Source organism: Dysidea avara, chromosome 6 (assembly GCF_963678975.1).
Source record: "Dysidea avara chromosome 6, odDysAvar1.4, whole genome shotgun sequence".
Taxonomy (NCBI): Eukaryota; Metazoa; Porifera; class Demospongiae; order Dictyoceratida; family Dysideidae; genus Dysidea; species Dysidea avara.
This window is the reverse complement of record NC_089277.1, coordinates 19161622-19179001: the sequence shown is the minus strand read 5'-3', so window position 1 is coordinate 19179001 and position 17380 is coordinate 19161622. Positions and strand designations below refer to the sequence as shown.

Sequence of the window (17380 nt, the reverse complement as noted above, 5' to 3'; positions counted from 1 at the left end):
ATAGGGACCATAGCACATCGATAAAAAGTACTGAAACAAGCTGGAGTAGTCCATGATATTAAATCACAGTAAAACAGTAAGAAGTGTTATATACCTACTGTGCATTTCTGTTATGGTATCTTGAGCACAGCTAGTAGGGATCTAACACTTCTTATTGTTTTACTGTGATTTAATATCATGGACTACTCCAACTTGTTTCAGTACTTTTTATTAATGTGCTATGATCCCTACTCTAGTTGAAAATTCCAATTTTTTTTTTACTTATATAAATGGAAATTGTCTGAAATTTTTCTGCATTGACTGGATCAATAATTGCAGAGGCAAATCTAGCATTGTTCTTTGTTATATATAGTAATAGTAAAACTTTACTATAGTATTTTAAAAACTGTTAATTTAAAAATGAAGTAGGGAACTAGCTATGCAATAAAAAGTAGTGAAACAAGATATGAATGATGGTATTACAGCATAGCTCGATGGGAAAGTCCCTACTTTGGCATTGAGCAAAATTATAAGTAATGTGCCAAAGTAGGGACTTTCCCATCAAGCTTTGCTGTAATATCATCATTCATATCTTGCTTCACTACTTTTTATTGCATAGCTAGATCCCTACTTTATTTTTAAATTAACAATTTTTAAAATACTAGTTTGTTTAGTTTTTTTTTGTTTTAGCACAGCTAGCTAGTTACAGCTTATTAAAGTACGTACTGTGCCAAAATTGGAAGCACATAGGCCGGTAGTAGCATGCATAGTTTACCTTTGATCATAGTAGCAGTGGCACTCAGATCTATGACCTGTCTCAGTACGATGGTCCGCATTCTGTTCACCCCAGCCGGAAGTTGTTCGAACAAACAGGCCCTTTCAGTTGTCTGGAGCTTAGTCTCAACTAACAGGATGAAGTAATACAATTTCCACTAGAGTACTGTCCAATCACACGAATAGAGCGGTTTCACTTTTTTTACGCACTTAATAAACGTGTGGCAAAACCCCAATACCACAATACAAAATAGTTTTGTTTTGTGATCCTCTGCCACGACAGAATCATGGACAGCAACTTTACCACAGTAAAACAATCATTTATCATTGGGCATTAACATACTAAAAGGATGACAACGTAGCTAGACTGGTTTTTATATCTCCATGGAATGTCCCATTCAATAGGTACGCAAATTTAAAAAATGCATAGGCGAGTAGATGGAGAATTGTATTGCGATATCAGAAAGTAGACAAGCTATGCCGCCATCCTTCTAGTATATTAATACAGATTATTTGATCTCCTGAGGACTGTTTGCAGTTACAACACGATATAGATATTCTTGAACAATGGTCTGAAACATGGCTTTTGTCTTTTAATGTCACTAAGTGTAAAATCTTACATATCGGTAATCCTGCTGCTAACTGCAACCACAAGTATACCCTACATGGTGTTATGCTTGAACTTTTGGAGGACATACGTGATCTGGGAATTTGCATGGACTCTAAACTTAAGTTCCACATTCACACAGATTTTACTGCAAATAAGGCTAACCGTATTTTAGATCTCATTTCTAAAGTAATTGAATGTAAGAACTCAGATATTATGCTTAAACTATACAAATCCCTTGTGCGTCCACTGCTTGAGTATAATAATGCAATTTGGGGGCCATATTACATCATGGATAAACATAAGACAGAAGCTAGACTCGCTGTCCAGTATTGATCTTGCCGTCCAGCACTGTGTGTTCAGAGGAACAAGCCTTTGAGTATCAGTCCATCTATTAAGTAACAAATCTCTTTGTCGATTGTGGTCCAGGTGTTGGCAAAACTCGAAGTGACAACTCAGCAGCCTTAATGTTTCACGTGCAACACTTGTTTCACATGCAACACTTGAAATTATAAGGGCCTCGTTCTTTCAACAGCATAAGTGCTTTCTGAAATAATTTTGTGGTGTCTACAGAAAAGTGTCGATACGGAAAATTAATGCCTTGGTGTGGTTTAGATGCTTGAAGAGGAAGACAACCAACCTGATTGAAGATGAAAGGAAAGACAAGGCACACAGAGTGTACACTCGTCGGAATCCCAAAAGGTACATCCCACTGGTGAGTTTGTTGTTGTAGCATAAAATGGTGACCGTGCGCTACTTCATTTTGGCTCTAGGCTTGCAACTGTGGTCAGAGAGTGAGTGATATGAAATTTCAAGTTTTGGAGATTTAAAAAAAATTCTATATCTGGTCACCGGTAAATGTTTTCTTGTTTTTAATGCTGTGTTTCATGTTAGATGGACTGATATTATTCCTTAAAGGTGATTTTCGTGGAATAAGAACTCTAGGATGATTTTTAAAGGCAGCATTTTAGGTGGCGTGCATCATTTTTGAGGGAATACCTACTTAAACAGTACGGTACACTGTTTGATATATATATATATATATTTGTATATTTACTGATAAATCAAAAATAGTTAAAGTATTTTAAATTTTTTTCTTCTTCCTGTGGTAAAGAAAAAAAAAAGGTTTAAAATGCCCCAAAACCGGCCACAGGCTGGCTTTGGGGTATACAAATACAAAAAGAAGCGACATCTAATCCAAAACAGAGTGCGGCCTTCAAAAAGGCTATGGTGAAAAATCAAATTCACAATTGTTGCTATAAAATTTTGCCATTAACCTACCATCACAGCCATTTCTTGGCCGCCACCTTGGATTTCACATCCTTTTTCACCATAGCCTTTTTGGGGGCTGCACTCTTTTTTCACAGCTTGGCTGTTTTGGATTAGGCGCTCACACTTGGGCCTGAGGTTCTTGTGCCTGTGCGTATGTATCAGGAAAATCACTCATGCTTATGTTACAACTGTTGCTTATGCATCCTATATTATAATAAACAATTGTTAATTGAGATTATACACTTTACACATACAGTACATGTGCACAATAACCATATTCATGTACACAGACCTTGACCCATGACAACGACGCCAGTTAAAAAATCCACAACGATAAGAATATGATTGATAATAGATTCCAACATGTGTCTTAGCCATCCGCTGGTATCTACTCACTTTCTTGTTACATATTCTACAATTTATAATATTACATAATTAATTGCATGTACACATACTGATGTATGTACATAATTAACAATAATCAGGTGGTACTATGTGCAGAGGTTATTTAGATGCTATTAAGTGAAAGTTTTTTATAGCATATTGTGACTACATCTGCGAAAAGGGATCTCATAGATGTACTAGGTATCACATAAATTTGACTTGTAAATAAAGTACCAGCTCGAAATTTGGTCACATTGTATCCCTAACATACCACTACTGCTCTGTGTAATTTAAAGGCTGAAAAGACAAAGAAAGACTACAAGATCTTTTTTGTGGATCCAGCCACAATAATAATTATATTGATCTCAGTTTCAGTGATCATGGTGACTGCTAGGAGAGGACAAGGGGCATAGTACAATAGTTATGGGTTCTTTTGTTACTCATTTCAATCACCTTAGTGCTTTCCTACCAATAGTCAAATGGCTGAAATTCCATCTAGACGTGTCACTTTCACTAGTGGAACTGTCAAGGTACATCCTCCCCCCATTCACTTCCGCTGTCGTCATCAAAGTAGTCATCAATAAGCGCCTCAAACTGATGTAGGTCTTCAGATGGAAGAGACAACTCGTCACCAGCCATAGAATTTAGCGCAGCTAAAAGCTTTTGTCCTCCTTTCCCAGACGATTTTGTCGCCGCCATTACAGCTACTTTTACCGCCAAGAAGAACAAATCGGACCATTTGTTAGCGATTCCGTGTAACGCATGGAATGGATTCTTACAGCACTAGTTAAAAGTCTCTGTAACTCGAAGAAGAAGTGTAATAGCGCAGCCACCCTTTGCATCGTAAAAGGTGACAGTGAGGTGAGTGATATAGCCATATGTTAATGCAATAAAATCACTTTTTTTTAAATTGACGGTTTTTTTCAAATGTTCTCCTGAACATTTTCATTTGCGCCCATACGGGCGATTTTCCGAAATCGGGTCACATAATAATTTATACTTTACTAACACACATGACAATATTTACCCTTGCTGATGAGATTTCTTGACCAGTACCAGAAAGAGAAATATTAGTATAAGCACTACTAAAGTACTTCGTTTATCACGCATGCTGCACTTAACATCGACTGCAGTTGTATTCAGTTGTACTTCTTATTTATACACTTCTATTCCATCAGGGGCGTAGCTAGCCAGACGGTAGTGGGGGGGGGGGGGGGGGGGGGGCAGGCATCCCCCACAAAACACTCGAAATTGTTCATAATTGCACAAAAGGCTAATGACCCAATGATGGGCTATCCAACATACGGTGTTGTATTATTACAGCTTATGTAACTAGCTACATAACTACTTCATTACTGATTTTTGCTACAAGTTATCACTTATCAATGGAAGTATTTTCGTCGAGCATCATCGCACGTGCCACTACTGTACTCCCAACAGATTCGCCCACAATCCAGTAGAACTATATTGTGAATATTTTAGTACAAGTACAATGTATCACAGTTACTTACGTCAGCCACAGTCTGTGCTGCAGTCCTAGCACACTGGTATAGTGTGATGAGCTCACTCACTTCAGCCGGCGAAATTCAAATGCCATGTATTGGCACGAAATCCCAACTCTACACCTTTCCTGCTAGAATTTGTAAGCTCATGACGGATCATCTGACTGACAAAGTGAAAAATTAAACTGGCATGCCACTACACTGTACGAAGATCCAGTATGATTATCTCGGGGAAAATAAAGTTGGTCCATTTAACACTTTATCACCTCGTAGGTTTGTAGCATCATTACATATCACTTGTCACTTCTGAGTTGCGATTCTTGCGAAGTCACTTTGAGCGGGTCATCTGTCTTTAGGTTCGAAAAATGCACAATCACGTGAGTAGTGTAGGCTAAATATAGAATTGTGTCTAATATTTTCGTTCGGTAAAGGCATAGTGTCTATACGGGGGAAACCCCTGGGGATTCAGGCATACCTTATTTTTAGCGCATAGTTTTATTAATTGCTTGTAACGCGCAAGAAATCATCGTATTAATATCGCCATTCACAAACGAATTGAATGTTGTGAGCACTCGCGTAGTTACTGTAGTGCACAAACAGTAATTTGGGATGCGTGTCAGTTAAAGCTTGTGACGGAAGTTTTAAAAACATCACTTAGTGACGGGGGGGTAAATGCCTCCCCTTGCCCCCCCTTGGCTACGCCACTGATCTCCATTATGGCTGCATTAGCTTAAGATCAGTACAAACTTTACTTGTACACATACCCTTTTATGGTCATAATATTTTAACTATCACCATAATTACATAGAAATTAATTCAACAGTTAAATTGGCTGGGTGGTTATAATCATACATGATGAATACCCACACCACAAAGGGGGGACTATTTATGTATCAATATCCTGGGGCCACTTTATTGATCAAACTTTTATACACTTCACATTTATTAAAGCTGTATAGTCAAACTGAGTAGAATCACCAACTTTCCTGCAATTTGGAGAATATGCAATGATTTTGGATGTCTGTATTTCACCAAAGCTTACACATATGTACTATGCACAAATGTGACCAGATTTACGAAATGGAGTCTTCCACACACATCCAGTTTACAATCTTTGAAAATTCATATCTTCAGCTAAAAATCCTATTGCCTTGAAATTTGGGTGTAAGTGAGCATTTAACAGATAGAAAAAGTTCAGGTTTTATGTGTCTTTATAACTAAGTTATGGTCTTTCAAGGCCATAGAATTGGAGATCCATATGCACAAGTCCAGTCACAAATACGTTACAGTTTGAACCATATACAGTAGCTACAGTATGAGTAAGCATATAGCAAGTAATGCAAATTGTGTTTTCTTGACATTGACAATCTTTTGAGTTCTTGCTGTGGCACATGAGTACTCTCTAAGGAAAGAGTCAGGGAGGGGGGGTAATTATTACCCAACAAAATGGTGTTTGGACTGCATGTCAGGGTATCAACAAGATTCCAGATAGGTTTGTACTACCGACACTATGCCAAGTTACCAAATTGTCACTAGAGAGGATTGTAGCTAGTAGTGCATGTAAAAATCATCAGTCCTTTACAAAAATGTAATTGTCATAAGTAAACAAAGCATCACTGTATTATTCATACATCAGTTGCAAGGATTATAGACTAAATAAATGTTGTAATATATACTTTCACTCAATACTTTATGTAATAGTTAGAACAAGCTGACAAAGTTTCTATGCTATTTAGAGACTCAAGTACGATGTGGGAGAAGCTACCCACAAACTTAATTACTGAGAGTTAAGCTCACAGGGAGCCCAAAACGTAAGAATTACATGCCTAGGCCTAGGTCTAGGCGGAGGCTGGCAGATCAATACACCGTGTCAGCAACAAGAGCAACAACAGGACATGAGACTTCAGGTGCTATCAGCTGTAAGTTATTTAAGTTAAGTGTTATAGAAATTTATGAGAAGCTGTTCAACTTGAACACAATTAAGTTTCATCACTCATTATTAGACATTAGCAATGCATTAACACTACTATATCATGAGCTTTGTTCATTAACAGCTTTTGATGGATTTGTCACAAATCTTGCAGCATCATTTCCTCAGTTAACGTCACCAGTGCTGACAAGAAGTGGGCTATAATTCATGGAAAGATTGATATAGATTCACTTTCACAATCTCCGTGTCACAACCCAAGGATGATTGTAACCTGTGAAAATGAAATCGATGTCTCTTTTAGCTTTGAAGTAAATTTTATTTCTGTACAACATGGGCAATTACCAGGAGATAAAGAGTGCTTTGATAAAGTAATTGCTTCATTGCTTCCTGGTTCTTGTTACTATCTGTGTAAAGGATTACCATCTGATTTTAGCACAATGATGGCTTTTGATACTAAGAAGATGAGAAAGTGGGGGTTTCCATTTCATAGACTAGACCACCAGGATTGCCCCATGTGGTTCTTCTGTACTTCTGCACAAGAAAGGTGTGAGTGCTGCACAAAGTTGATGTACTATATTAGAATGGAAGGAAAGAAACGTCAATCTTTGACTCCTGTGCAAAAGGCCTCACGGGTCCAACCTTCCTCACATTGTCCAATGAAGTACTTATCACCTAATAGCTTGAAATTGCGTAGAGGTAATGCTAGCAAAGAACGTAAATCCATGCAAAGAAAGGTTAGTCCAATTACTTATGTAATAAGCCGCTGTGACTAATACAATTGTGTTTTAATCATAGCACACATCACATATCACACTCCACTCCTGAATCGTACAACACTGACTCCACACCTCGCTCCACACTGTTCCCCTTGTGTCACGTTGCATCTAAATAAATTCGGGCGCTATTAGAGGACTCTGTTTAGAGCATTATCACGGACCTCGCACCATCAAACAATAATCAGACAATATCCAACTAACAGACACTCACTCGTCACGTGGAGAACACATGGCACCATTTTCTGATTTTAACTGAACGCGCAGCGCTAATTTGTTTCATATCGCGGCACACCCCTTTTTTAGAGAGGGTGCAAGTGTCGATGGCAGGCAGAACCTGAGGCAGAAGCTGTTGGCAAATGGCGTAGAATTAATGGTAATGGGGGTGGGGGAGGATTTATGTGCTAAACGCGATATTATGAGTGGCTGTGTGACCCAACCATTTTCTGATGCCCAGGCAAAGTGAAATGATGCCTGGGCAAATTCCCGGGTGTAGCTACGCCACTGTGTTTTGTATGCATATACTGTGTACACATCACTGTGCCATTGCCACATCAATGATGTACCAGCACTTAGCTACTGGTAGCCTCTAGTTACGATGCCACTATTGTGTTATATCTGCATGTCACTATTGTGACATATTGAGTTGATTTTGGATCATAATTTCAATTGTGCTTTCACACACCACCTAGCCGTGTGCATAGCTTCACCAGGAGATTGCCGCATTGGTGCACTTACCAGGGGGTTGTCACGTTGGTGTACGTTGGTGTATGTACTTGGTTGTATGTGACCCAGTACTATTAGTGCTGTCATAAATATACAGGAAATCCACAAACTAATTTTGACATGGTGTTATTTAAAACATAAAAGGGAATCGCTGAAGGATTCATCAACAGGAGAATCCATTGAACTGTAGGACATAACAATGTTGTGAATTTGTCTAAGTGCATAAGTCTGTCTCTGTTAATTGTGATTATTGTGTATAGTCTATATAAAGGTTACTAAATCGAAACTTGTGGCAGGGTTACTAAATAGTTAGTAACCTGTAGTCTTACCAGTAGTCTCACCAGTGATTGTTTGCTGCATTCATCAAACAAAAATCTGCAATGTCAAAACCAAAATGTAATTTTTACTAGCTTACTTTTTCTGGACAAGACAGGCATCATTAGTATTCACATCTAGAAATCCGATGCACCGATGTCATAGTGTGGTGCTGACACAATAATAAATCTTGATGCTAGCACCAAAAAATGTCATTCTAGTCCAGCATGATGACTGCTTGATACTAGCACTATGTTATGAATGTCATGCTAGTGCAGTTACTCTGACATGATCAAGTTGACTTTTAGGATAAATCTCAATGCTAGCATGCATAATTTTCCACTTTCTCCCACTCTTTCTTTACCTACTTTGTTCAGGAAACCTTTCTAAATCACTTTGAATGCACAGGAGATGGCGACACTAAGTGACCTGTACTTGAAACTAGATGTGGACGACAATGACACTAAAAAGACAGACTATATCTTGCTGACGTTATGGAGGGATTTGACTACTGAGTGTGATATTGTTGGTCCATATTACACCACCAGTGGACCATTCAAAGCAAAAGAAATGTTGTCATGTGTAATGGATGTACTAAAGAAATTTCATTCCCATGGATTTAAAGTTTATGCTTTTGTCTGTGATGGCTCATCATCCAATTTAACAATGATAAAGACTTTCCTTGGGGCCAAAGGCCCTTTCCACTGTAATCCATCCCTTACTGATCCTCATGAAGTAAAAGCACATTTCACCAACCTTTTTACTGGAGAGAAAATGGCTGACCAAGGCTTGACTAAGCGCCTTCGGTGCTTATAAGCTCCTGGTAGTGTAGAAACTGATGTTGGCTCTGTAAAATGATAATAATAATATGCTGTGCAGGTTAAAAGGCTTGCAAGGTATGATGTAAACGTTAATGAAGCTACCCATGAGGAACTTATAAAGCTGACATCTGAGATATGCCACAAATCAAAAGAGGATCTTTATACATTATTATCAGAAGCAGAAAAACGTGGCAAGGGAGAATTACTGAAGGAAACATGGAGACAAGATGTAGAAGAGCGACTGTCATTTCTAAAAGATCAAGAGAAAAATGGTGGGACATGTTTCAGTTAGAGGAGGTTGATCACACTCATAACCCTATTTGATTACACAACCAGGCATTCCAGGTGACATGTGACCTACCTCCTGTGTGTTTCAGTCAAGTTTTTTATTTACTTTTTGTTGCAATTTAGTGTCTGGAAAAAAGGGAAACAGGTGGAGTCTAATTACAATAAGGATGGGTAAGTGATTATAAAGTATCAATTTATGAATCCAAAATTAAAGTCAGTAATTGAATGTAATTTTGGATTCATTGAATGGCAAATGGATATTATAAATATACATTTGCCCTTCAGAATCCAAAATTAAATTTATATTTAATTTTGGAATCAGGTTTCATTAATTTATTAATTTAGAATTAGTATAAAGAACAACAGATGGAGACTAGAGATAAAGAATAATCTAAAATTAAGCAAAATTAAATTTTGCAAATTAAATATAAATTTAATATGCGATATAAGTTTTTGCAATTGATATTTGGGATAGAAGCTAGACATTGTAAATTTGGAAGTTATTTGGGATGAAGGAGTCTTTTAGAATATTAAAAAAAGGAATCGTCTTAGTATAAAGGGGGTGTTGGAAAATAAAAAAGAAAGTAATGGAGAATGAAATTTTTTTATTAATTTTGTCATCGATAGTGAAGAGTGCTTGAAGGAAAGTTATGAAATTTGTTGTTTTGGCAGATAGTGATATCATACTTGCTGTATAGGGTGTGTTTGTGATAATATTGTTTGTACAGCCATAGCAAAATACACAAGAAGCCCAGCAGCTTATGAGGCCTTATCTAGCTTCAACCTTATACAGTTACCTTGTGCTAGAACCCTCAAGACATATATTAACAGTAATGTGGAGGCAGCTGGTGAAGCTGAATCAAGACTAGCAGATGAGCGTGCAAAGTATGATGCTAGAGTGCAAGCATATACTTCAACTAATCAGTTTACACCTCCATTGTGCAAAGGTGTACTAGTCTTTGATGAGGTGAAAGTAGCTGCTAAGTTACATTGGAATAGCCGTAATGACACAATAGTAGGACATACATTTTTTTGGGCATCCACAGCATCCACGGTTGCGCAATACGCAATTAATTTTTCATTGCATTCTTAAGGTCTTACATGCAACTGGCCTATTCTGTTTTAATCGTATTTGGTAATTACGCAATAAAGTATGGAAGTTATTACGTACGTCATTACTACAATTTATTACGTATGTGGGTTAGTACGTACCGGTATGTAGTTACACTGTAGTTGGCACTCTGTAGTAGTCGCCTCTTCGGAAGGAATGTAGTGCGCTCTGAAGCGTTCAAAGCCTCCATGACAAAACAGAACAGTGAGTTTATGCTTTTTATTCTATCGAGTTTGTGTCTGCATGTTGCTTGCTGAGTATTGTGTGGTGGTGGGAGCCAAACTATGGCTTGCTCACTTGTGTGGCTTAGCTTATTTGTATTTAGCTAGTTTTTGTTGTTGTATTTTGAGCAAAGGCGTGCAGCTAGCTGGCTGCTCCCTCGCATTGTTTGTCACAGTTGTGAGTTTGTTGCTGGTGCATTCAATCGAAATCCAAGTGTCACCTTGGTGAAGACTACGATTCACACTAAGGACTTCTTCTGCTATGGCAATACAGAAGGGTAAGTTTATTCGGTATGACGTGGTCGCTAATTGTCTTTGGTGGCTGCAGTTTCGCTATATGGCTTGCCACTCATGGCTAAACTTATAGCAAAGGCGCGGCTAGCTGACTGCTCCCTCGTGGCTTGTCAATTCACACTAAGGACTTCTGGTATGCCAGGGTAGCTATATAAGTTTATTCAGTATGGCATGACTGTAGCTAATTGTCTTTGATGGGTTTGGTTATAATGGTTTAAGCTTGTTCACTTGTGTGGTCCGATATTTGTGCCAGTTGATCATTGGAAAGCTACCAGTAAAGGCACTGTCAGTTTCATATCTGCTGCCCAATGTGGAAGGAACTCCGGTGAAGTATGGTCACCTCGATCATGCCTTAATGTTTACTACATTCTTGTCATGTCTTTATTATATTAAATGTATGGTGTGTGCATTCTGAGGCTTAAGCTACTATATGATGTTTGGTTATTTGTTTGGACATGTAGCGGTGTACTATTTGGTTCACTGGGTAGAAGAAGAAAAGGTCAGTATACGTGAAGCTAACCAAGTGACATTGAACTCGAAAGAAAATGGATTCTGCACTGTAAAAGTTGGGAGAAAGTGTTACAATGGAAAAATAGCTGGAAGTGGTATGTTAAAAAAATAGCTGCACTGCATTTATACAATTAAGATTATGATAACTGTTTGCAAGGGATGTCACTCCAGTAAGCACTGTACTGTGACCTCAATCATGTAATTGATTTTTGATTTTTACTGTTGACTTTTGTTGGAAATTTGTCTGACAATCAGCCTTAGTTGTCCTATATATTTTTACTGAACCTTTTTTCATGCTCTATACTCTATACTACTCCACAGCTTTGATTGTCTTTGGGTAAAACAGCTTGACTGCTGTCATGTAATATCAGCCTTGTATTTAACTTTAGCTCTGACAATAGATTAGTGAGGATAGTTACTGTTGGAGTTGGTTTGTATACAATTCTAGCTACAAAAGCAGCCATGCTGTCCTTGGAAAAAGCCTTCATAGATGGAAAAACCGGTAAGCTTATATATAGTTGTACCATAAATCCTTTTTTTACAGTCCATGCAATAACACAGCCTTACTATAGAAGCTAGATGTACGTACCTTTAATACAGTAGGTCTCTAAGAACAGCCCGCTTACAAGGCCACCTTGTTATTGAGGCCAAACTTTTTGGTCCCATAATATTTATAAGATGTGTAACTCATATTACTTATATTTTTAGTAGAATTTAACTACACCTGTGATGAAAATATTCAACCTTGTGATGCTCTACCAGAGAAAGAAATGTTAAAAGATAATGAGAAAGGTAAGCTTTATGTTGTTGTTGTTGTGTGTTGTTATGTCATGCCCTACACCACATATCCTAGGCAATGTGTAACTCATGTTTAAGTGTATGGGAAGGTGTACAAGTCTCCACCTTCTTTTTCCATGTGAGTCGTGTCTGTAAACAATAAACACCATTCTCTGTAGACATTACAGATTATTTCAAAATAGTGCTGCAGCATTGAGTACTGAGCTCTGGCTACAATTCTTTCCCAAATATCAAGCACCATGCTTGATGATGTTTTATAGGTGCTCCTAGTCAATTGTCAGGCTGGCTGTCTCATGACTACTATTGTGTGATATTGTCATGTACTGGCTGTTCTGTCATGTCATGTCCAAATATGTGAAACATCTGTACTGTGTGTGGGAAGCAGTACAAATTTCCACCTTAAACATTAAACATTAGTAAACATACTACTTTCTGTTCGCATGGCTTATTGTAGTGAACACATCTGGTTAGCTTGTCATTTGTGTCATCAATGCCACTCACTATTAAGGCCTCATGTTTCTAGGCTATATGTTGTGGTAGATTCAAATGTTGGCAGTTGAGTCATGTTCACTTTGTAATAGTTAGACACTCGCAATAGGTGTCTTCGAGGATTTAAAAACCTGAGGTGATGTCAATAATTACCAAGGCACAGCCGAGGTAATTATTTACGTCACCGATGGTTTTAAATCCTCGAAGACGCCTATTGTGAGTGTCTAAGTGTTTTAGACAATGGCGTAGAAGCAGGGAGTTAGTATAGAGAGTTCCCATTGTAAACACCGAGGGTATTTCAGCGAGCAAAAGATGGTGAGGTCGTGAAAGCCATGGAGTGTGAATAACGGAAGGTTTGTAAAGTCGATAAAAAGTATGTTTGAGGCATTATAGCTAGATACATGTGAATGGCAGCGAATGGGAATAGCCGGTGCCAGCATGGCTGTCTTGGTCTACAGAGCGCGCTTTAATGGCTTTTTTGATTAACCAGTTACCAGGATGTTCTATAAATCCACTGAGCTACCCAAGATAACAGCGTACCAATCGCTTGGTGTTTACTGATGTGCAAAATACTAATTGTCCACAAAAGGCTAATTGCATTACTGTGGGCCACATTGTGGCTGTAAACAACTGTCAGGTGTCGTACCAGTAAGACACCTGATACCAGGTTTCTTCGCAAATAAGAGACCTCCACACATCAAACGAAATGGTACATGCCATTGTCTAAATTATATTAGAAGTGATTAAGGGATGAAAAAGAAAACTAGTGACAGATGGTATGTTTAGTCTCAGTATCTTTAATATAAATCCAATAAATTTAGGTGAAAAGAAGTTAAGCACAGTCAAGAAGTCAAAAACAACAGCACCAGAAGTGAAGAAGTCAAAGTTAACTGCAAAGAAGTCTACAAAAGATCAAAAGAAGTCCAAGAAGAGTACGTCATTGGATATGACCATGTTATAGTTGGATAGTCAACACCATCAATACACTGATTACGTACCTTGGCACATCTGATTTTCTTGCATCATTTTTATGGCAGTATGTAAGAGTAGAAAGTTGGCTAGTTTTTTTTGTTGTTCAGGTGCATTTTGCTTACATACATTGCATGGACTTCTGAATTAAATTATTATACTGTTTTATTTGTTAATAGCAGGCAGTGCTTCAAAGAAGAGAGGCAGCATCATAGCTGTTGGAAGTGGAAAGGAATCTGAGGAGTCAGGTATTTAATTTAATTAACAAAGTGAAACTTTATTGAAGAACTTTTCAGATCAAGACTCAAGTGAAAATGAAGATGACGGAAATCCATCACAGAATGTCAAGTCAAAAAAGTTACATGCTGGTACCACATCATCCAGTTGTGATGATCATGAGTTCAATTATGATGATTGGGACTATGATTTTACAATTGATGGCCAGGAATTAACACATGACCAGGACTTCACAAGTGACCAGACACATGACCAGGATTTCACACATAACCAGGGCTTCACAAATCACGAGTTTACGCATAAGCAGAATTCTGAAGAACAACAACAGTATAAAGAGGAACTAAAAGGTGAGTTTATTTTGTAAATATTTCTAAACTACCGTTGGACAATACTTAAAGGGGATTTTTCTGTTTTTATGTGGGATGTTGGTGTAAAATTAAGGCTTATGGTTTCTCTCCTTTGGGCACTATTTCAGTGCATTACCCATACCATTATAATAGAACCAAAATCTACAGTGTCTTGTTGATTTTCCAAGAAATTTGCATAATATTACTAGTACTCGTGGCCCTGTAGTCACAAGTTTGCACAATTGTGTAGGAAGATATAGAGTTGTGCTATAAACAAAAACACATTGTAGACTTTTCATAAACGCCATATAATTACATTTGTTAATTATTTTGTTATTTGATGTAGACTTGGCTAACAGAGTTGTGAAGATGGATCACCATTTACAGATGCTAGACTGTAAACTGAATTATCTTTTCCACTTATCAGCATCGAGTGGACTCAACACTGACAACATGACAAGCTGGACAAGCCCACATGCATCACCATTAGTACTATCGAATAGATCGTCACCAGTGTCAAATGATGATACACCATCTGGCAGTTGTAGTGGAGCCATATCAAAGGATAACACTACTGATACACCATCTAGTGGTCGTAGTGGAGCTGCTGGGTCATTTACAGAGCCGCTACTTAACAACAAAGCATCAACTTTTTTTAAAAACAGTTAGCTGTTCAAAAGGAGGAAAACCACTGCCACCAATCAATAAAATCCAATTACAACAACCTGAAACTGTAGTTGAAAAGTATCCCAAGCTCTTAAATATAGCCAAGATTCCAACATTATCAGTTCGCCTAGCAAAAGAAAGCTTTTTCGACAAAGAGATAATGAAACTCTGCATTGTTCGTGGGACAGGTAGTTTCATCCAATACCAGTTGCTGAGCTGACACAATTAAAGCAATTTTTGATGAATGTATGTGTGCCGAGACTAACCCCAACAAAAATTGAGTATGAAAGTCTGTGGAAAAGTTGTACTGAATCTATAGGACGGGCTTGCAAGTCACTGAGACATGCACACATAGGACAGGCTTGTAGGACAGGCTTGCAAGTCACTGATCATGAGTCACTGACCATCGTGTAAAAACTTTTAGCCAATATAGCAGTTGATTACCTACGTTATGTACTTATTTGTTCTTTTACTTCTTATATATAGCCACTTTGATCCAATCAGTAGATACATTTGTGTTATACTTATGGTGTTACTTGTTTTTTTATGTTTGTGCTGTTTGGTTTTTGTTTGTGTATTACATTTGATTTGAAATCCTGTTTATGTTATGTAAGTAAGTTTTTTTGATGGCTTGATTTGTAGTTGTGTATGTAACATGCTTGTGGTGCCTGCTTGTGGTGCAGGCACCACAAAGCATTTTGGTTGTAATAATATGCTTTTGTAATGTGTGATATTATAATATAAAATTAAAAATTACTTGACAAGCATTTAAGATTAACTTAGCATGGCGCACGTGTCATAACTAAATAGGAAAGGCTCTGATATTTAGACACATATTAGTCAATGTATGGACATCTTTGACAGTTTGAGACCAACCCAAAGGCATTGTCTCCTGATTTTAAGGATCTAAATGTGTAACGCAATAGGATCACTAACAATTATCTTTGTTGTTACCAACTGTAAACTAATACAATGAATTAAACCATGGGCTAGCATCCTGTATAAAAGTATACCTCAACAATAGAACAAATTGGAATACAAAAAAAATCATACTGGCCCACTTTCAGGGTGGCCTTTAATTGAACTATTTCTAGTACAGAACACAACACATACAGTTAAATTATTGTTCCTTGTTACAGTTGTTAGGTTAATGAAACCAGTATACAGACACGATCATGATGCTCTAATTATTAATATAATGTGTCCTAGTTTTCCACATTAGAGTGTGTTATTGGACCATTACCACATCGTATTTTATCATACAATTCATTCCAATCCCCTGAAAGTCCTCAAAGTTAATTATTAAATTTAATACTTTTTACACTGAGTATACCTCAGCAGATTATAAAATTTAAAGAGAAATCACAATATGCCAAATGTTTGATACACACAACTGGAATATATTTACAGGTTTCCATAAGTTCCATCCAGCTGGGGAAATTATCTGCTACACCAAGCAGTTCAATGTCTGACAGCTTTAATTAGAACCATCCTACCAGAGAGAGTATAACTTACTAAACAATTAGAATTAATCACCTTATACAAGCCCATAGTAACTTTGTGATCACTTTGACATCTGCATAGCTTTGCTATACTAAAGAAAATAGAAAGTTACAAAACAATATTTCACTCTAACACAAGTCCATACCTTGCTTTGCAACTATTAATCAAGACTACTTAGTCTTAGGTATATAAAACCATCTAGATATTAGCTCTCAACATTAGTGGCCATGTAAGTCATGTGGAAAGTTAAACAGAGGAGCCTCTACATAACATACAGTACTTTGGGACCAACTGATTGTGACATAGTCGATCATGTAAAAAGGCCGTCCCTTTTCAGAGGAAAAATTGAAACAGTATAGTTCTGTAGGTATCTCAGAAACAACACTTTATAGTTTTATGGTGTCCTTTAGTCAAAGGGAATATGATTGAACCACATTGTTGCACAATGGGACTCCCCGAGGTGTTCAAACAGCACAGGAGTAAATTAACTTACACAATGAAGTGACAGCAATGAAGGTGCAACTATAGATAAACAATAAAACTGGGTGGTATGATGCAACAACACCAGCATAATGAAAATGTCATCAATAAAGGTACAGGGGTAAACAATACAACTGGGTAGTATGCCTTGTCCAGCTACAAAAAATAATATATAACCTTCTTAATAAGCACACATATTTATCCCATGCTGTTTGAAAACCTCAGATCAATCCAAACATACAACCAAATGTAGGCAAGCAATAGGATATCTGCAATGAGTCTTGACTGCTCAATTTCACTTTTATCTAAACCTTTCAACCTGTTACTCTGCAATGAATATTTGTGGGTTTTAAATTATTCAACATTTGGTCATCTGGCACTAAT

At 37.5% G+C, this 17380-nt stretch overlaps 2 protein-coding genes and 1 long non-coding RNA gene across 7 annotated transcripts in view; 1 reads left to right on the top strand and 2 right to left on the bottom strand.

The window, feature by feature from the left end:
* Positions 1-4125, bottom strand: part of LOC136257781 (uncharacterized) — a 119843-nt gene extending 115718 nt beyond the window's left edge. The window contains exons 1-2 of the mRNA XM_066051090.1: positions 4044-4125; positions 2925-3044 (exon numbers count right to left, since the gene is read on the bottom strand). Coding sequence (XP_065907162.1) covers positions 2925-3010 — 86 coding nt within the window. The 5' untranslated portion in view covers positions 3011-3044; positions 4044-4125. The remainder of the gene's footprint in view (positions 1-2924; positions 3045-4043) is intronic.
* LOC136257782 (uncharacterized) lies at positions 3601-15767 on the top strand. 5 transcript variants are annotated; one of them, XM_066051095.1, is made up of 8 exons: positions 3601-3877; positions 11459-11602; positions 11897-12009; positions 12219-12299; positions 13616-13726; positions 13943-14011; positions 14060-14347; positions 14694-15764. In XM_066051095.1, the coding sequence occupies exons 3-8, from the start codon at positions 11970-11972 to the stop codon at positions 15014-15016; spliced, it is 912 nt and encodes a 303-aa protein (XP_065907167.1). In that variant the 5' UTR covers positions 3601-3877; positions 11459-11602; positions 11897-11969; the 3' UTR covers positions 15017-15764. The 5 variants fall into 5 exon arrangements, with proteins under 5 accessions (XP_065907167.1, XP_065907166.1, XP_065907165.1 ...); XM_066051094.1 differs by having other exon boundaries at positions 12216-12299; XM_066051093.1 differs by lacking the exon at positions 3601-3877 and having other exon boundaries at positions 9792-11602; positions 11956-12009; positions 12216-12299; positions 13946-14011; positions 14694-15767.
* A 610-nt stretch (positions 15768-16377) lies between these two features.
* On the bottom strand, positions 16378-17012 carry LOC136257480 (uncharacterized). Its single transcript, XR_010702022.1, has 3 exons — positions 16662-17012; positions 16550-16607; positions 16378-16505 (listed from the first exon to the last, which is right to left on the bottom strand). It is a non-coding gene; the product is annotated as an uncharacterized lncRNA (long non-coding RNA).
* Positions 17013-17380: the final 368 nt, after the last annotated feature.